Source organism: Thunnus maccoyii, chromosome 22, assembly GCF_910596095.1.
Source record: "Thunnus maccoyii chromosome 22, fThuMac1.1, whole genome shotgun sequence".
NCBI lineage: Eukaryota > Metazoa > Chordata > Actinopteri > Scombriformes > Scombridae > Thunnus > Thunnus maccoyii.
Genome location: NC_056554.1, coordinates 13,702,233 through 13,723,421, shown reverse-complemented (window position 1 = coordinate 13,723,421; position 21,189 = coordinate 13,702,233). Strand labels below are relative to the sequence as shown.

The following is a 21,189-nucleotide window of genomic DNA, read 5'->3' as shown; positions in this document are numbered from 1 at the left end:
AAGATTATGGACTGATTCTGGGTTGTTTTTTTCCACAAAAATCCAAATTTAGTAAAAGAGGAAGCATCCTGGGATGATCTAAGAAACCTATAACAAGGAAACAGCACCACTACATCAGACTGTGATAGGCTGAAACATCTGTCAATCAAGCAAACACATCTCTAATACTTCTTAAATATCTCCATAATGGAAGAATAACACTTAAAAATACCACTGAGACACATAGGAGGAGAGATTCTTAGTCGAGATCTTCACTTCTCGTGGAAATTTCTGACTTTGTATTCTTATTGTATTCTATTTTTTCTTCCTTCTGTGAATCCCTTTTACAAATGTGCTTTAACCTTGACTTCAATACAAGCTGAATGTTCTTGAGGCCAGCATCAAGTGGCTATTCGAGGAACTGCTATTTAAGGCACCTGTGCGCCGGCATCTGTATTTAGTCATGGAGGCAGAAACTTTTGCTTCAATGAATCCACGATGTCGGATTGCTCCTTTAAGAGGATCAGGAAAACTTATTTATGTAGCATCTCGCCATGCAGACGTGCTTTGTTAAAATTATTCACCTGTTTCACTCTGCATGGCGGCTTAGAGGATGGGGAGACAAAAGAGATAGATAGAATACAGTCTGACCCAGGAAAATATTTTCTCTGTTTGTCTCTTTCTATCAGACCGGTCAATTGATGTGACATTGTACACGATGACCCGCAACAAAGTGGATCAACAGAGGAGTCGAGTGGCAAATGGCGGGAATTTCTACGAGCAACCTTTCCTTTCATCCGACTTGGACCGAGTCAGTAAGCTGCATCGATCTGCCACAAACAAGCAAGATCCGTCTGAAAGTGAAGCGCGGAGAGGCTGCGCATATACACACAGGCAAAACACACACACACACACACATAAAGTATCTGTCAATATAACCTGCCCACCCACACAAAAGGACCTGCGCTGAGATAAAGATGTTTAAACACATAGATTCGTTTATTTCTGTGAAAATCATTTCTCATCAAATGAAAACATCAGAATAATAAATGTGTGGAAAAGACAGGATTAGTTTATCCATTCCACTTCACTCACTCACTATCACGCACACACACACACATAAGACGGGGTCAGATTATGGCGAAATAGTCCCATGCAACCTGGCCTTATTCTGTATCGTCCCTGGAAATGACCTTCCGTGTCATAGCAATTACTGCAGCCACTAGAGGGTTTTGTGTATGTGTGTGTGTGCGTGTGTGTGTGTGTGTGAGTAATGATATAAGAAGGTCCTTTGACACCCCCCTCTGTAGGTCATGTGGCCTGCGGAGACTCTGTGGAGGTCACTGGGATATGAGCTTCTAATGGGGAACGTGGGACTGAGAAACGGCGGGATAGAAAGAGGGCATGAAACGGAGAAACATCTTAACAGAGTAAGCACGCGTCGGTTGAGGTTTAGCAGACATATTAGCGCAGTCAGGTATAAATCACTTCACTACCTTTTTTTTAAAAAAATTTTTTATCTCATTACTTCAATTGACACATTAAACGGTGATTTACTGTTATGTGTTGAATGAGTTTCATGACCCCTGGGTCCATAAAAACCTGTTAAAATGCCATTGCATGATTTCAAAAATGCATGAATGTCAATGAGGAAATTGCTCATATTATTGCCTTTGTTCTGGAGAAGACTCCCAGAGGAATAGGTTTTATATAGCTTTTCTTTTTTCGTACTTATGTTACAGTAAGTAACTGTGACACAGAACTGGAACAACTTGTCCAATGAGATTAAGCTCAGTGTCCTTGTTTATGTTGAAAATACTTTTTTAGGTGTTTTTTTTTTTACACATTTCTTATAATTTATTGCATTATGTGAAGATCTTGGAAGTGTTTTGAAGAGTGTTTATTATTTTAGCATGCAGACACACGATATGTCGAGTCATGCTGTGTATAATGGCTCTATGACACATTGATCCCTATCAAATCCGTTCAGCCCGTTTATAAAGGCAGACTTGACAGAGAGAAAGCAAACACTGCCTACCACTCCCACTCCTCCTCTTCTCTCTTTCTTTCTCGCTTTCTCTCATGCACGCACACACACACACATTTCTCTGGCCAGACCCTTTTAAGCAAGCACCCCCACCTCCCCCCCATGCATTTCTATGTCTGTCACAGTTCCTTTCCTATACCACCCTGCAAAAAACTCCCGCCATAACAGCAAATTCACACATCTCTAGAGGAGCAGCACACATGTTCACACGTATGTACACACTACACACTCCCATACACACACACACACGCTCGCAAGAGACAGCAAAGCCGCAATAAAACCAACCCAAGCGTTTCTGTTGTGGATCCTAATCCACTTTTCCACTTAGCTAGCTGGTATATCTCTTCCTTACTTTCCCCTCTCATTCCCTCTTTCTCTATACATCTCCATTCCCCTCTCCTTCCTCCCCTTTTTTCTAGTCAAGAAAACAATACAAGGGGGCTGATCTGCGTAACTGCTGACGCAGGTGGAAACATAGCTGTTTGGAGGCTCAGTGCAGCATGCATTTAAGACCCTCTTTTTAGAGGCAGCCAAAAACACAGGCACTTATTTTGCTGCAGCAATAAAGCCCAACCACAAACTGGCAGGAAAGGCCTTAGTGCCATCCTGCTTACACTTGAGATCGATAAGACTTTGGCATCTTCAGACTTATAGTGCAGTTTTAGTGACTGTCAAAAGGTCAGGGAGATATGGGCTTTTTCAGGTTCAGTGGATTTAGCTAATGGAGTACGCCATGTACCATGTTTCTTGGAAGTAGAGATGAAGCCATTGTAGGTGCCCACTTATAACTGCATGCTTGGTGAACCTCTGCTGCACTTTGCTCCTTCCATAACAGAAAATTAGAACTAGAGACAGAAATACACATTCAATGTCTGAAATGGAGACATTTCTTGATGTTTTTCTTGAGCGGTGAGCAGAAGATAACAATGCTAACTCTGGTGAAAACCAGCTTCTCCAGTCGTGACAGTGTTGTGACAGTTTGCTAGTAGTCTAGATAACAAATCTAACAACAATATTGTTATTTGAGACATGCATTAGTGTGAGCCTATAATACGCAGCTAAATTTCATCTCCCAGTTGCTAGCATGATAGCAGATGTTTATAGTATTTTGGCTTCTGAGCATGTGTCTTCATGAAATGTGTACCTGGTTGAGCTGCTCCAAGTCATAAAAACCCTCCAGGACCTTCCGGTATTTTCTCTCCCTGTACTTCCTGCGGACGAACGTGGCACGCTGCTCCGCCGAAGCCCCGCTGTAAAGTTCCTCCTCCAAGGGAAGATTAGAGGCCCAGAAACTGTTAGCATTCCTGTTTCCCACCTCCAGGAAGAGCTGAGGGGTTAAGGAACATGCAGAGGGAACAAATACAGGTGAAAATCATTTGTAGCCCTGTTGTGTGTAGGAACTCACTTCTATTTGGCCAAAAGTCCATATTTTGTCCTACTTTTAGGGTTAGGAGTAAAAGCATTTTATCAACTTTCTAACTTTGGAAATAGCTCCTATCTAAGCTGATATTTAGAGGGGCTCCAGAGGTGTCTGAACCTGTTATGAGTTGGCAGGAAATGGCACATTCTGTGGGAGGGGAACTTATTAAAAGATACCATTCTGGTGAAAAATGTATTATGTTTTGACTGGCCTTGTGCAGGATGCAAAAGAGAACACCTGCTCTTTCCACAAACCCGAGGACCTCGCAACATTACAGCGACAAGAAAAAATTGGCTTTGAAACGGCGCATCAGAAAATGCACAGATTGAGTCATTTCCCCACCACTCACTTGATTCATTTGTTTAAAATCATCATCATCATCATCATGGATCTATATTTTCATGATGTTACTGTGTAAGCTTGATAAGTCAGTTACCTATTATTTATCTATATGCATAAAGCTTGCATGTCACAATATGGTGCTAATTGCATTCCCATTACTTAATATTTCAATCCGCGACTGTCAGAGAACTACAACATGTCATCATATTGTCGCTTGTTAAATAAAGGTTTGCATGGTTTTATATGTATATATAACATACCTCCACTAGCTCATTGCTCCAGATACTGCTGTCCAACTTCAAGCTCCGCACTTTGGAGATACTTGGGCCGAGGGAGCGGTGCTGCCCTGGCGCACAGGAAGACACAGACATTGACATGAGTACACATATACACAAACAAACATCTTTCTCAGAACCGATTAGATATATTTAAAAATGAATGGCTGTCAGGCTTTTAGTTCCTGAAAAGTTCACATGAAAAAAAAAAACACAATTAAGATGTACATATATGCACAAAAACACACACCGAATGTCAGTGATGGAATAAACAGTTACAAGATGGAGAAACAGAGCATGACTGCGAGCTCATTCTCTCACTCACAACAGACATATTTAGTCCCCTCAGCACTCCTAATTGCAAATGAAAGCACAGAACGAGGGCCATTAATTGCTAATGAATCATGAGTAATTCATTGTGTTTGTTGGTCGGCCTGTTTATTTGGGTGAACGAGAGGCTTCTGGGGTTGCTTATGGCCAAAGACAGAGCATACATGAATAATACATTAGACAGGAACACGCTGTATGTGTGAATGTGAATTATTGTCCTGTGTGTAACGGCAGATAATTTTAGATTTAGATTTGGCATGATCTCATTACTGTCTTCTGTACTCAAGTAGAGCAGCTGTGAGGGACACTGCGGGGCCGTGAGCTGTGAAAGGCCGCCTTGACACAGATCGTTGAATTATTCGTCACCTAAGATATGAAAAAGAGAAACTTAAGGGAGTCATTTTTGATAACTAGTGATTGTGGTTACTCTACTCTACTCACTCTACTTACTTTGGGCATGCTGGTCTATGCAGGGCAGAACCTTAACATCGAGGTCCAAGTTTAAGAGATGGATTTTCTTCCTTGTTATATACACCATACAACTGGTGTAAACGCATAGTTCCCAAAATGAGTTGTTGAGACACCAGGAAACATTAACTGACAGGTCTAATTGCTCCCAGATCGGATTTACAATCTGATATGCTGGACCATATCCTACTGTGGTCAGGCCTGATGTGATCAAATGGTGAATACATTACAGACAGGGACAAGGACAGTTCCTGCTTTCCTGCCATAACAATTCTGTACCCATATTCTTCTTGCCATGGGCACCTAGAGATAAAGTTGAAAACCGCAGTAACATAATCTTTAGCATAATGCTGTCCATGTCAGCGTTACATGTCAGGGATTCCCTCGCACCGAGCTACATTCTTTAAGGTTATTTTAAATATTATGTAGGAAAGCTTCTCATAAAAAGTGTCAAGTGTGGATGCATTCGTGTGGTGTTTCATTCTGGTAAGCCTGATCCCAAAAGTCACAATAAAACGACAGGAGTAATCACAAACGAGTGCAGCTTGACAAATAAAGGCCAAAGAGCAAGATTCTGTTGCTTATTCTTGTGAAAAATATTTCACTCTGGGTGCCTGCTACAGTGCTCCAGCCTCTCTCCATCCACTGAGCCGTACAGCACCACAGGACCATTTTCACTTTCGTAAGGGTAATGAAGCTGAAAAAACTGTGCATGCGCACCAGGTACATGGTGAGATCTTCACATATAAATAGCCTGTTGTAAATGTCTTCATCTTTCCTGTTGAACCAAAACAACACACAAAAGGGCATTTCTATCACAGCAGCTTTCACAAAAAAAAAAAAAAAAAAAAAGCCAAAGCCGCCGAGGATTTCAACCCCAATTAAAAACTTACCCAGTGACTCCAGCGACAGTTCATGGAGAACTTTTCCAACCCTCCTTATACTTGTGTGGCATTTTCCCCTCGCTCAATGGTGAGTCCAGAGGAATGAAACAAAGCAAAGCAATGAGCGCTGCATTTTTGTGTTACCATGGGAACTGTTGCCAGTGTCTACATGTTGCATCCTGGTTTTAAAGAGTTTATTGCAAATATGTGTGTGGAGAGGGGCCCTCCCAGCCTGTGAAGCAATGTCATCTCCTCTGGTTGGTGGGGGGAAAGGGCAAAGGGAGAAAACTAAATCAAGTGTGTAGAAAAAGGGACAGCTTCAGTTATCGGGGATGTAAAATTACCGAGGAATGTTGGTTCGAGCAGTTAAGGGGCCGAGATAAGAGCTTACTTATGTCTACAATCGGGAGCAGGAATAGCTCGCCTTAAAATGTCTTTCAAGCTGCACTAATCTATATTTTATTTTAACAATGATTCAAATGACTGTGTGTAATGTGAAGGGGTCGCTCAGCAACAAACTCACAGATAATTATCACCTATGGAGCGTTTTGGCGTCTTTCAGCTTGTTGTTTCGGTTTTAAGGCCCGCAGCTTCTCTGTTTGGTTCACTCTCTTTGCTCTCATCAACCTGTTTCCAGACATAGCAGCAGCTATTTTTTTAGCAAAGCTCTGATAAATCCACCGTACACTACTTCAGCGGCACTAAATGGCAGACAGTCAAAGTTAGCAACTAGCAAATGAACACAGTGGAGCATTTAGCAGCTAAAAAGCCAGATATTTCCCTCAGGAGTTAGTTGAGACCAAATCAGAGTTAAAAGAGTTATCTATTAATTCAAATATTGAAGGCTCACCATATTCAGTATTTCTTTTACTAAAAACTACCCTGATTTTTGAAACAAGCATATTCATTTAAACCGATTCCCCCCAGATTTTTGCTGATATGGTGCAAGAAGACACTGCAGTTTCAGTAAGCAAAGTCCTCTTGTGAAAACAGCAGCTCAGAACATGGGACTCCATTATCATTTTCTCCCCATTTTTCTCTTCACTTTCAATAAGAAACATTTTCACCCAGGTTTTTGTATTATTGGGTTTTTGATGAGATTCACCTATTTTTAATATTAAAAATACACACACATCGTTTTTTTTAATAAAAACCAAACATAATGAACAGTCCTTCTAGTCTTTGCAAACAAAGACAAAATATTACAGTATGAAAGTGCTTCACATCAGAGAGTACAGACTATTAAAATTCATTCTGTCTTGCCACGAAAAGAGGAAAGCCAATCTGGGATCATTTTTACCATTAGCCTTCTCATTACTTCTTTCCTCTTCCTCTTGTTCAGCGTTTTTCTTTATTGTCCATGACATGAGAGCGCTAATTAAAAGCGTGAGCAGCCATTGGTATTCCAAATGGACCACCGCCTAATTTAAGAAGAGCATAGTGTGAGGACAGCTTCCTCGTTGCAGATATTCACCCTCTCTCTCTCCCAGCGTGTCGACAAAATGTAATATTAAACACCTCTGCAAATGAAATCATTTAAGGGTGTTTGAAAAGGGATGTTGGATATCTGATGCGTACCAATTACATGGGCTTTGCAGAGGTGAGGTGAAGAATTGCATTAAAACTTGTGACTCTCAGGGCCTGGAGAAAGAGGGAGAAGAGATAAAGGGGGGGGGAGCAGGAATGTATTGGAGCATGCAAGAGAAAAAAAAAAAAAAAAACACCAAGCAGATATCCCTCCACATCAAGCATGGCTGCTGCTTCCCTATAATCATGTTTAGCGGGTCAAGAAGCAGTTTGGGATCCCCCAAGTTCTTGCCCATGGCCTAATCTCTGTTGTCATTTCATCTGAGCCATCCAGCATTGCCAAATAGATTAGAGAGAGTCCAGAGGCCAGACGCCAACTCCCATAAGTGGCTTATCACCTGAGCTCTTATTCCAAAAGAGCCTCTGGGTCAGAGTACATACTCACACAGGCACAAACATCTACCAGACCACACATAGAGATTGGAAATTGAGTACAAACATGCATGATCTTTTACTTCAGCATGTCTTTGAGTGTTTGTCAGAACTTTTGCTTTCAGCATGGCATTTTTTTTCTCTCTCTTTATCTAAATAAATATAACACTTCAACTTCACTCTTCTGCTCGTTTCTGCTTGTACTATCCCTCCTTGCAAAATGAAACTGATCTGTAGAGCAAACAGTGCCGAATTTGTTAGCATCTTTTGTTGTGCAGTCCTGTTTTTATTAAAGAATAAAGTAGCACCCATTTCATTTGTTATAGATGCTTCGCCAGTAGGAAGCTAATGTGAAGCAGCAGCAGCAAGAAATGTTCGGTTTGCATCGGCAGTAACTTGATGAGGATGTGAAGCAGTCAACAAACTGTATAACAAGGCTAATATCTCAAAGTATGAGCAAAAACAGAGTGAAACTAAACTCCAAACCACAGAGTTTCACTTAGAAGTAGTGAGTCATAGTGACAGGATGGCCGCGGTCGGCCCTGCTACATACCAGTACCACAAGAGCATGGCTCGCTATCCCCGGCTATGAGGACCCAGAGGAAATGCATGTGTGTGGTAAAGTGCTTTTAAAGCAGACTAACCCTAAATGCGGCTTAAAACACTGATTCAATACCTTTTTGGCTTGTGATCCTACTTGTGACTCCACATTACATATATCTATGAGCTACTCAACCAAGAAGTGATGTTCCCCTTTCACATTATTTCATTGCAGTATTCCTGAAGAGGCAAAACTCTCTGAAGAAAACATATATACAGAAAAATAAAGTTCATGTGTAAAATCAATGCTTTTCTTCCTTTTTCACATCTTGTTTATCCTATAGCGACCCCTCAGATTAACCTTCCAACACCTTCCCGGCCCCCTAGTTGGAAACCACTGCTTTAAGAAGTATCATATAAAGGTGTTTTGACATGCTGCTCGCTTCCATCCACACAACACTGCGTGTGGGCGCGTGGGTACATGCGGGGGGGTTATTCATCTGAATGTACTGTACTGTATGGAAGAGTATGTTTATCAGTGTGTTCGCCTGTACCCAGCATGTGTGTGTGATCTTCAGAGAGCAGAAGGAAACCAAGAGTAAAGCAGTTACACGTGTCCCTTACCTGCACACTTCTTACAGATGACCACGCCCAGATTGACGGACACCCACTCCGGCTGCGGGGCACGACAGTCGGCGCAGCTCCTGTTGGCCTCGTTGAACCAGATCTTCTCCGCCACTTCATAGTCGGACAGTGTCTCGGCGATCGATTCTTGGACCGCTTCAATCCACTCCTCCTTCTCCCCTTCTGACTCGGCCGTGAAGCTGAAACAATTGATTTTTTTTGGCCCCCCACCCCACCCCCAAACACATGCCTCACTGTTATTGATTTGATTTGAGAGAGCAATTAAACAGCATAGTATCGCTTGGCAGGGTTACAGGGGTGTGCAGTATTTGGAGTAGTTTTGGTGGGGGGGGGTTTGCTGGGTCTGTATGTGTGATTGCAATAGATTTGGTGAAATTGATAGGGAGGAGGGGAGGAGGGGAGGAGGGGGGCAATGGGGCAGGTAAATCAATCTGTCTCACCTTGCACCGCTAAAATCTATAAAGTGCTAATGCAGGATATTTTTTCAGGAAATTATGTCTATATTAGACTCAGGAAAAGTTGAGAAATGGAGATGGAAAAGTACTATGAACATAACCCATTTACAGCTTCAATATACATTTTCAAAATCGTGCTTAACACTCTTGTTCCATCAGGACACGCATCAAGAGCTCTGTCAATTTGAAAGTGAGAAAAAAAATACAGAAACAGAAGGTTTCATTCCATACATGTCTAAAACCGACCACATGAAGGTAATTTGCCCATTTTAAATCAGATTATAAAGTAGATAACAATAATAATAATTTGCAAGCAAATATCATTAACACTGAAACTTCATTTCAGCAATACATTACACAGTACTATAAGGTCAAAAGTAATGGACACACATGTCCAGTTAAGCGAAATCTTAATAGAAATCTTTAGACCGCAGCACACAATCAGTGCATATACATAAATACAAGAAACCAGATTCCATGTACTGTAGTAACGTGGTTATTGGAAATCTTTGTATTCATGCAACAGGTTAGTAATGAGATTTATTATAGGAATTCTGCTATTAGAAACTCAGAAATGACAAATAGCCTGGCTATGCCTTCTGTTTTCACAAAATAGATACTTTTCAAACCCAAGTCCTCTTTAAATTCACAATATAAATCGCATGATGACATACTCCAGAGCTCGTAATGCCACTCCTGCAGAAACTGATCTTTTAACCTCTGCTCAACTGCCAGGTTCAGCCGTTTGATATGATCACACCTCTGATGCAACCAAAGGTAGGAGAAATCACATTCATCTAATATTTGCTGAACAGATGTAATCCATGGTGATACATATGTTCCAGTGATGTATGAGTTAAATAAACAATTAAACATTACCCTGCTAAGCTTAGTTTCCTTCACCTTCAACAAACTCACCCAGTAACCAATAATTCTCTTTTTAATTACAATACATAGTGAGTATCTTCCTAACTCCTCATATATCACATTTTGACATTTTAACTTCAGGAATTTCAGATGTAACCTCTCTAAAATGGCTGTCTTCTCTAAATCCCATACTTTGCATGCATACAACATAACTGGTGTCACAAGCCAAGCAAAAAGCTCTAGTCTAATATCTATTAGTAAATCCAACTTCCTACACTTACACAGTAAAGCAAACATAGCTCCAGAGGCCCGTTTATAAAGTTCCTGGATGAACCATTGTAATTAAATACAATACCGAAGTATTTGAAATTATGTACAATTACTGACTACTCATCATCACAGAATAATTGAGACTACTGTTTTACTACTGTTTATGCTCAACTTCCATTTTTCCTGCAAAAAAAACATATTTTATCACATTTTGAAGTCCTTCTTTTCTTGTGGCCATAATGATAGTGTCATCTGCATACATTAACACCATGAGTTTACTATAACTATCTATCATGGCGTCACTACATCTAGCCGACCCGCATCCATTTTGTACAAAATCTTCCTCAAGATCATTTAGCCTATAAATAATGCACATAATAGTGGTGATAAGTTTTCACCCTGTCTGACCCCAGTCAAGCTAACAGAAAACTCACAGGACTTAATATGGTTATATATTTTCACAATGATATTAAACAATGTACCATTAATACCTGCTTTCTGCAATTTAAACCAGAGAGCATCTCTCCATACCGTATCAAATGTTTTACTATAGTCAATGAAAGAACAGAACAGGCTCCTTTTCTTAAGGCAGAACAGTTCAAACAGCATGTTTAAGTACAAATATATAATCAGCTGTGGAGTACCCATTTCTATTTTATCCCCATCCCTCTTATAGATTGGAACAATCTATACAAGAACAAGACCAGTTACTCAGTTTTTTGGGATTAACCCTGAGCTCAGGATCGTGTTGAACAATTTAATATGAACAGGTAAGAAGATGCAAGCTGTACTCTTAATGTATTCATTCAAAACTTTATCTGTGCCAGCAGCATTACCACTCTTAAGGCTCTCTGCAATTTCCTCCTCTGTAAAATCAGCATTTAGTGCCCCAGTAGCAAATATATGATCACTACTGACCTCTGTTAACTCATCCCTTTGGGGTTCAATATCCGCCAGGCTTTTGAAGTGCTCATAGAAGTCTTTCAACTGGACAGGACATTCTTTATCCTTATTATTGTCAGCCAACATATCCCAGTATAGCTTTGGGTTTTTTACCTTCATTTTCCCAAGCTCACTGTTAAATTTCTTTCTATGAGCTCTCTGTGCCTTAATCAATTCTCTTTTATATTCTTTACTTTTAGTCCTTAGGTTTTCCCCGTTTTCCACATTTTTACATTTATTATGCATCCTCTTTGCTTTAAGATATGCCTGTCTTTTACATCAACATTCAAAATTAAACCATGCTGTTTTTTTCATTTCATTTCCACATCTTTCTGGGGAAAGTAACTCGCACTATTAATCATGACTGTGCATATTTCATCAGTTATTTCATCCACGGACATAACATCCCAATTATGTAACAGATTACCCTCATTGCTTAAATGTATATTTTCTACATACTCCTCTCTTTTCTCCTGTGCCATTTACCAATTTCTGTCCCGTCTTTCATCACAGAATCCTGTGTGCAGTCATGATGAGTCACTGGTTCCCCCTTGTAAACTTTACAGCTCCCACACAACACCAATTCAATAATACAGCGCTTATCTGTGAACAGGCAATTAAAATCATGCACATAATTCTTTTTCACTGTGCCTAATATAAAGGGGGAACCTATCATGTAGTCAATCACAGTATTTTTTTTTTTATTTTTTAAGCCCTATCATTTGTTAGCCTTCGCCCAGTAACTTAGCCCACGCACTAAGCTGTACAATGCCAGTGGATGGCTGTTCAGTTGCAATGCTCAGGATGGTCTTCATACTATATGTCTGTCTGCTTTGGTTCAGAAGAAACACAGGCAATATTGCATTGATGTGTTAATTTGTTGTATATTTAGAGATTTCCATTCTGTTACAAGTAAATATCATTTTAGAACCCAGAGAAAGCATATGCCATATTTTGTGAAGAAGCACCGAACCTTGGTTACAACTGACAATTACTAACTGTACTTACGGGTACGTTCTTGTCAGCACCAGAGAGATGGGGTGCCTGACAGACCCACCTGAAACCCCTGACATGTCTGTATCAGCCTGGATTAAAAATATCTAGCACATTTAAAAATATTTCCATTATTGTAAATTTTTGGTCACTTTAGGAAAGTCATCAAATGTCAGACTATTATAATGAAATTAAGGTTGCTATTAAATATCAAATCTGACCCAAACAGTTATTCTGTTCTGTCAGAAATAAGTGTGCATGTTTTGGATTGATTGGTACTTTGTCCCCCTAATTTCTTTCTCTTTGTCTGTTCTCTTGTTCTGTCATTATAATCTTGCAGAATTTCTGTTACACCTGTTGATCAGATGACAAAGTACATTGTCTTTGAAGACTGCCTGCTTGACCTTTTCAAGAAATACTTGTTTTGCTTTGCCTGGGCTCAGTGCTCTCTAGTGAACAGGTGGAGAAGTCAGCCACATGTGGGCAGCATTCCAGCTGGGATCCTTCATGTGTCTGCAGCCTTTGCCTTTACAAGGTCATCATTTGCTCAAATAAACAAGGTAACCTTATTACAGGATTAGCAATCAAAACATGGACATTTTTACTTGCATGTTAATTACTACAGGACTCGAAACTTACTTTTTCTATCCATTTCGTATCACTAGAAGCACTAGACATTTTTAAAAAATATTTATCACACTGAATAATATTATAGCATCCTCTTTCCCTGACTTTTCGTAAATATAGGCCCATTTTACATGCTGGTATGCTTAGACTTTCAAAATCCCTTTTGGAAATAAAGTTTTAAGCTGTTACTGCTGTTATTTCTATGAAACTGCCTCCAGCCTCACCTCTGGCCAATTGAGACATTAACAGGATATCCAATGACTGAGATGTTTACAACATATTCAGCTATTAGGGGAAAAAGGGCAGGGGCAAGGGGATATTTGCAAGTCGCTCAAAATGCGCCTATCGTAGTTATAAATTTGACTACCACCACATCCAAAAATAGTCACAAATTGCTTTCAAATGGTTGCACTCTGGAGCCCTGTACTACTGCTATAACAATATGCTCAACTTCCTAGGTACTGAATGCACTGAGGATTAAAGTAATCTGCAAAACCAACTATTACAATTACCAGTGTTCCTTTATGCAGCTTACGATATACTGGTACTGAAAACAGGAGCAGAGGCTGCTCATACAGGAGGTAGCTGGAGATCGTGTGGACCTGGTGGGGACATGCGTGCTGACTCTCCAGGTACAGTCGTCTTGCACAGTGTTCTCAGCACCATGTGCATTCCTTTCATTATTCAATATTGTTTGTTTTGTAAGATAATGTATGACACCCTACATTGTCCTTGGCGCACAGAAAGAAAGACATAATCTTAGTGCCTACCTTGACTCCTTATCTTCTTGTAACTAAGAATCAATTCAGAAATCTTGGCGTAATCCTGGACTTATTACCATCTAAAAAATATTGCAAGAGCCGGAGGATTCATGTCTAAGCATGACCTAGAAAGGCTTACCTATCCCTTTGTCTCCCCAAAAAAAGCTCTTTGGAAACAATAACTTGTTCAAAAAGCTGCTGACAGAGTTCTCACAAAAACTAAGTGAAATCCTACACTGGTTACCAATCTATCAGAAAATTGATTTTAAAATTGTGCTACTTGTCTACAAATCCCTCTGTGGTTTAGGGCATAAATATATCTCTGACATCCTTGTGTCACATGAACCTTCAAGGACTCTCAGGTCATGTCGGATCCAGTCTGCTAGCTGTCAAGAGTTAGAATAAAACAATGGAGAAGCAGCGTTTTGTTAACATGCAGCACAGACTGGGAATAACCTCCCAGATGATATTAGGCATGCCAAAAAACTGATTACTTTTAAATCTAAACTTAAAACTTTAATGTTCTGTGCTGCCTGTTCTGCCACATAATGAGACTTTTGATGCACTACTTTTTTTAATTATACTTTTTTCTTTTAATTCTTTTCTATTTTTTATTATTCTGCAAACCACTTTGAATTGCTACTGTACTTTTCCACTCTAGATAAATTGTCAATTTATCAATGTAATCTGAAATTCATTCTATATGAAATGAAAGTCACTCAGGATTTTATGAAATCATCGGTGTGTGTGCGTGTGCGTGTGTGCAAGACAGAGAGAGAAGAGGTAGAGACTGCAGTCCTGACTGCTCACATGTGCCACCTGGTGGTTGTGGGTGCAGACTGCAGCTAGAGGTGGTTACAGTTGCCTCTGTGTGCTTCCGTGCCTCCCTCCATCTCTCACTGCCGCAGTTTTACCGCGGCGCAGCACCATTAACACTGCAGCAATTGCACGAAGTGAAAGCAGAGACATCTGTATGTTATGATTTTATTACCTATATTTACTCAAATTAAATACTTATTTATTTTGGAAATAACTTAACTATTAATCATATTTCCATTTATGTGTTCAGGTGTTTCCAAGAAACTCGACGCCCTCGGCAAAGAACTAGACTGCAAGGCTGTGGTTGCATGGCGACCATCAATCATAAACCACATGTTCTGGATGGCCGCTTCATCACAGTCAAGTAACAAAATGGTTGCCAAGTGGACCTCGGTGGTCAACCATGTCCAGAACATTCATGTCCATGAGAGCAACGACTTTCCCGCTTGCCTGCAACCATCCCTCACTGGCAAGGCAGTGGCTGAAGCCAAGTATGTATAAAAGAAGCATAACATAGTTCTTTTTTAGATATTATAAGCCTTTCTATGAGTTGTAGGTGAAACTCACTCACTCACTCACTCACAGGATCACAGTTAGCTGTGGGTGCACTCTATTTGGATGTGCCGACTTGCACTGAATTCTCAATCTAGGCTATTATGCTACTTACAGTTTCTTTTCAAAAAGCCTATGGCAATATCCAAATATAGTAGCTTACAGTGTAAGCTGTGCCTGCCAGCAAATTGCCTAAATAACTACATATGCAATACATGTCAAACACAAATGTGTAGGCTATAGAACATGGGTGCAAATGAAGAGTGGTGCTTCGCATCTATGACACTGTGTCCTTGTTGTTGAATATGTATATTTGTCTGTCAAATCAACTTCCCTTCTCAGCTGTGGACATAGCACAGAAACAGGACTCGCATCACTCAACTCAAATAACTGTGATTAACAAAACCCCTATAAATGTATTGCTAATTTATTGGATATTTGTTGTCCTTGATGGATGTCTTGTTTCAAGGGGACATATTGTAGAACGGGAGATTTCCATTCCTTTTCTGATTATAAAGCAGGTCTAGGTGCTATATAAATACTGTGAAAGTATAAGTATTCTCAGTCCACAGAGAAATGCACACAGCCTGTAGCCTGTAAACTGTGCCTTTATATGAGCCGTTTGGACTTTCATAAGGTTGTGATGTCACAATTATAAGCTCACAGTTTCCCCTACCGTTGCCAACGGGACCCCCTGCCTCTCCTGAAAGAAACGAAATGTTTATTTATGTTATTTACTTAATTTATGTGCGCTCATTTCATTTCAGCTCAGTTTGAGAGTCTCTACTGCGTTTTGCTATCATTTATGGTCACGCTAGTTTCTCTCCTCTCCTCTGCTCTCTGTGTTACAATCGGTTACCTGTGGTTGGCCTGGGTGTGCGTCACTCAGAAAACAGTCAGCCAATCAGAAGAGAGGGGTGTTAAGCAGACACGAAACGGCCTGTTTCAGGCTGAGTAGGACAGAGGGGCTGCATTCGTGGCTTGTACAGCTGCAACTATGTGCTTTTGAGTATAAAAACATGCATTTAGTTGTACATAGACCACGAAAGTGAAAATATTAAACTGGGAGAGGGCCATAATATGACCTCTTTAAGACAGAGATTGCAGCAGGGATAGCCATTTTCACCATTGCAATTTTATCCTCTACACTGCAAAAGAGAAAATAATGTGCTTGTCTTTTCACAGGGCACAAAGGCATGCGAGAAGCTCTGCAGTATCATCCTCCAGAAAAGCCTTCTAAAGGACATCAGTAAAATAAGCCCAAAGTAACCTCTAAACCTCTTCTATAAGCTTTGTTCTCAAGTTCTGTCCCAAGAATCTAGTCTACTCCTTCACTGGAATGCTTTGCAGATGTGCGAGTGTTTTTTCTGTTTGATCGCATTTGTACTTAGATTTATATTCAAAGAATCCTTGACCCTAGTAAACTTCAATTAGATATTTCACTGGGATTTCACTTTCAGACTCCTTCTCACTGCCATCCATTACAATGAGAATGCTGACAGGCCCCAGGCAACTGATGCAGATGGAAATCCATGCTTCCAGATTAGCTACAGCAAGTGAAAGAGAGGTGACTACAGTGTTAAGGTCTTAAAAGATAAGCCTACCTGCCGTGAGTCAGTAAATTTTATACTCAAAGGCATTGTTGTAGTTGTTATTACTAATACAACATTCATGTGATTTAGGTGTAACTGTTGAATAAAATATCTCTGCATCATCATAAACACACAGAGTACATCGACTACTTCCTTGAGCTGCTGTTCAAGGACGCCCTGATGTCGCCTGGGTACCAGAACCTACAGGGTTCCTACCCCCTCCCCCCTTAGCTCTCAGTTTGAGACCTAGACAAAGATGACGCTGTGTCGGGATACGTGACTCACTTTGCTTCAAGAACATAAAACAACAGTGAGTATGACAATGTGGTATTTATAACTTTTTCATAAGCATTTATGATGTGTTCATGATGAAAGTCATTTTACATAACTCACATAATTCAAAGTCATACAGTCCAACAACTGGAATTGGCAATCTACATAATTGTGTTCCGCTATATCTAATTGAGCGAAGGACCCGAAGAATGCTTTGGAAGCTTTAGAAGGCTGTGGATCATTACCAGTAACTGGAAAGGAATTTCTTCTTCCTCTTATGGTGATGAGAAGCCAAGTTGATTTTGGCAACATGAAGAGTACGGTGGAGGCTCAGTCTACATATAATGGTGTAACCAGCCTCCTGACCGAATCACATCATTTGGTTATTTTATGGTAAAGTGTTCAGTTGAAGCTAATCCTACACAAGTCACTGCAAAATTACATTTTGAATGGATTCTTCATGTTATGTTCCATCAGACTGTATGACAAGGACTGAATTTACTGACCTTATCTGGTGAGGAGATGGCCATAATTTTAATCAATTTTGAAATTTTAATTGATTGTCTCGTCTTTTAAGGTGTGTTTGACTGAGAAGCAGGACTGCAAACGACCTGAGAGAGGAAGTTGATGCTCTGAATTCCTGTTCTAAAAGGGTGGCCCCATGATTTAGATGTGGAGGAGCTCAGCAAGCAAATATATGCCACCATCATAGTTGGTTACAGCCACTACCACTGAATGCACATACACTAACAGACAAAATATCTTTACATTTCTAACCAGACAACAAATTAAGCCAATCTACTCCACTCCACTGAGCCTTTCTCTTCACCTGATGGAAATAAGCAACTTATTTCTGACTGTGCATAGACTTTTGTAAATTGGTTTATTTTGAATAGAGTATACAGAGTAATTAAAAAAAACACTTGACTTTAAAAAGTTTGAGTTAGATGGAAGGAAACTTGAATCCTGTGTAGGTGCCTGTGGGGTCTGGGTACTGGGTGGAGGACAACGCATACAATGCATACATCAACTGTGTGATAACACTTTGGAGAGGGCCCTTTTATAATGTTTGAACATTAAAGAAAGGTCCATTAAGAAGTTGTTGTCCAACTTTGACCAGCCTTTGTAGAGCCCTGACCTCAACCCCATCCAACACCTTTGGTTTGAACTGGAACGCCGACTGTGAGCAAGTTTGGCTGAATACGAGCAAATCCCTGAGATTTGCAACAACACATGGGTGTGATGTTCAAGTGTCCACATACTTTTGGCCTTACAGTGTATTTTGGAGGTGCAGGTTTAAATGATATCAAACCATGTGCATTTTGAATACAGAATTCAGGATCCTCCATACCCTGATCAGGTCCCTGGGACTTTTTCATAACAGGAAACAGAGTTAGGAAGTAATAATTCACATTTAAAAACAGGTACAACTAGTACTCATAAATGCAAAATATAAAAACATTAAAAACCCAAGAATATTGCATACATATAAATGCCTGAACAGTTAAAGCTCCCAAATTGGATGTCTTTCAAGAGCCTTTATGTACATGTATCTGTGGCATCGCTGACACCACCTGTCTTTCAATCTAGCTATGTCTCACTCATCACTTTTCCAGACTGAAGATATGAAAGACACACACACACACACACGCATTTCCCAGACTGGATATGTCTATTACAGCCTAATGAGCATTTATGAAGATACCTTGCAGGGATAGACGACACAAGTTTCTGAGGGAGAGGATGGTGTGTGTATTTTGAAGAAGTTGCTGCATGCTCTGTGTAAAAGTTGGCTAAACATATGATAACTGTATGTAACAAGCAATCTGTGTGCATGTGTGAGCTTAAGTTAAGACAGCGAGAACGACAGCGATGGCCAGATATATAAAACTGAGAGGAAAGACAGAAAGGAGAGACTCCTGATTTGACTGAAAGAACCACTTAGAAAGGAGAAATTGGACCACTGGTCTCCATGGCAACCTGACGACCAGTGTAAAGTAAGACTGAAGATGAGGGGGAAGGACACGGGGGTGGGGTGGGGGGAGGCTTTCGCCAGTGGCAGAGGACGTGCACCAGCCCAGCCTCACCCAAGCAACCCAGCAGAGATCGATAGGTTGATTGGGTTCAGCCGTTCTGTGCCCACCGGTCTCTGCCCTGGGCCCGTCTAAAGAGATGACTGCTCACATCGTCTGGTGAACTAAAACATGGCCTCCAAAACCACAGAGGAACAAAGAGAGGCAGGAGGCAGCATAAGAGTATACAGATGTTCCCAAGGTGCAGAGCTTTGGATATGAAGTGAAGGCTGGTCTCAGATGAGGCCGCAAAATAAACTATACTTTTACTGACCACAGGTGGTGAAGAGCAGAAAAAGAAAATAGTAATAAGTAATAAAAAAGAAAACTTGAATCAAACACCTACATCAAAGGAGACCTCTCACAATCCTTTGAAATGACTGTATAATGAAAGAAATGTAAGAGGTGGACTAGAAGTAAAATTACTATGTTTTACATGCTCACAATAATTAAATTGCTGCCTCTGTTCTGATTATAAATTTAGTTATGGCTAAGCTGTTTATAAGCAATATTTTTCGCTGAAATTACAACTTTCAGGGAGTCTTGTATATTGTTGAAATATGTCAATCACCCTCACAACCACAGGCTTCAGGCTTCAGTCATCTCCTTCCCTGCCACAAACTACAATCATAGAGCTCTTGTGTTATTCTACACTGCTCCTCTGTAATTATCTGGAAAGTTATTAAAGTTGAAAATAAACCAAGTGTAATGAGCAGTGTATTCCAAAAAGACGGGAAGAATTATTATCTTGCTTTGTCATGTTGCAGAAATTATAAATTTTTATTTAAAAATCTGTCTCTTAACTTTTAGTTTACACTGACCCACATGACCTTCATGGTGTAGAGTTGGTAATACTATGCAATCAGTTTCAGGGTTCCCCACTGACGCAAGGACTTTGTATCAGTCCCCACTCATGAAAATGTATTTTATAATACATGTGTGGTGACAATTAAATCAGGTATTCCAATTTTGATGTGCAATGGCTTGATATTCTTTGAAAAAACAGTTTTAAAAATTCTCAGTTATAGTGAGCGCATTAAATCTTAAGTTTATTCCCACTGGTGTCCTTTATTGTGTTTGATGTTTAAGGCCTTTATGTTCTGCTACCCCACATACAGTACAACATGTGAGTGAGGAAATCTAATTCTTCTTCATGAATGATGAATGGGCATATGGCTCCCTTCTGCATGCATGCATAATGTACATAACGGTAAAAGTATAAAAAATATAAAGTGCTAATACTGTTAAATAGGAGTTTTTGTTTAAAAAAATGAAATTTAAATATTAAATATAAGGGGCAGTTAATTCGTATAAACTGAGGAGCATCATTGTTTCATTTAAAATGTAGGTGACATGACAACTAGTCCTTCCCAAAAGGGTTGCTATGCTAAGGTTGTATGGTTGCTAACCAGCGTGTTACATGTGTAACCCAGGTTCTCTGAGTAGTAGTATCTCTGCAGCCTACATTCCCTTATGTACAGAGCCAGAGAACCTGGGTTGCACATGTAACCATTCGTTTGTTCTATACAGCTGATTTTAAAAAGGTCAAATATATCTGAAATATCAAGTCTTTGAAAGCCAGTCGCTAACACCTTCAAAGTAAATAATAAAAAAAACGCATTGCAACAGCCAAAAATGAAAAATAAATTAGTTATTCCATGCCAAAGTCATAAATAAGAGGTTAAATCAGTCACAATCACCCCAAAAAATATACAAGATGTTGAGATAAGATGAAAACACTTTGAGGTAAAACTGGCAGATATTTCACAAAGATAAATCAATCAAGCAATTTATCTAAAGTGGGATTTAGCCTACTTAAAGTGGTATTTAAGAATGCATGAGAAGGTAAAAGATGAGTGAAGAAACAGAGCGTATTCAGTTACTATAGTGACTGAGCCCAAAATTGCTTGAAGGCTCAAAGTAAACTGCAAGTATTAAATCAGAGCAGAACAGTACTGTTTTACAGGAACATCTGTTGAAATACATAATAATCTAGTATTTGTTTGTCTGACCACCACACAACACAAGGTTGGACTCGGTTTTGGTTGGTTAAACCACACATGGCCTATTAACCAAG

The 21,189-nt window shown here is 39.9% G+C and overlaps 1 protein-coding gene and 1 long non-coding RNA gene across 12 annotated transcripts in view; one reads left to right on the top strand and one right to left on the bottom strand.

Moving 5' to 3' along the window:
• The window catches only part of arap2 (ArfGAP with RhoGAP domain, ankyrin repeat and PH domain 2), a 137,596-nt gene that overhangs the window by 67,140 nt on the left and 49,267 nt on the right, over positions 1–21,189 (bottom strand). For all 5 annotated transcript variants that reach the window (XM_042400807.1, XM_042400808.1, XM_042400809.1 and 2 more), the window contains 3 exons: positions 8,869–9,068; positions 4,049–4,134; positions 3,171–3,353 (listed from right to left, as the gene is read on the bottom strand). In XM_042400807.1, coding sequence (XP_042256741.1) covers positions 3,171–3,353; positions 4,049–4,134; positions 8,869–9,068 — 469 coding nt within the window. The remainder of the gene's footprint in view (positions 1–3,170; positions 3,354–4,048; positions 4,135–8,868; positions 9,069–21,189) is intronic.
• Positions 9,319–20,139, top strand: LOC121889113. 7 transcript variants are annotated; one of them, XR_006093434.1, is made up of 10 exons: positions 9,319–9,599; positions 10,080–10,121; positions 11,158–12,976; positions 13,574–13,675; positions 14,577–14,775; positions 14,874–15,114; positions 16,361–16,440; positions 16,636–16,742; positions 16,904–17,077; positions 17,618–20,139. It is a non-coding gene; the product is annotated as an uncharacterized LOC121889113 (long non-coding RNA). The 7 variants fall into 7 exon arrangements; XR_006093436.1 differs by having other exon boundaries at positions 9,319–10,121; positions 11,158–11,251; positions 12,860–12,976; XR_006093435.1 differs by having other exon boundaries at positions 9,319–10,121; positions 11,158–11,251; positions 12,757–12,976.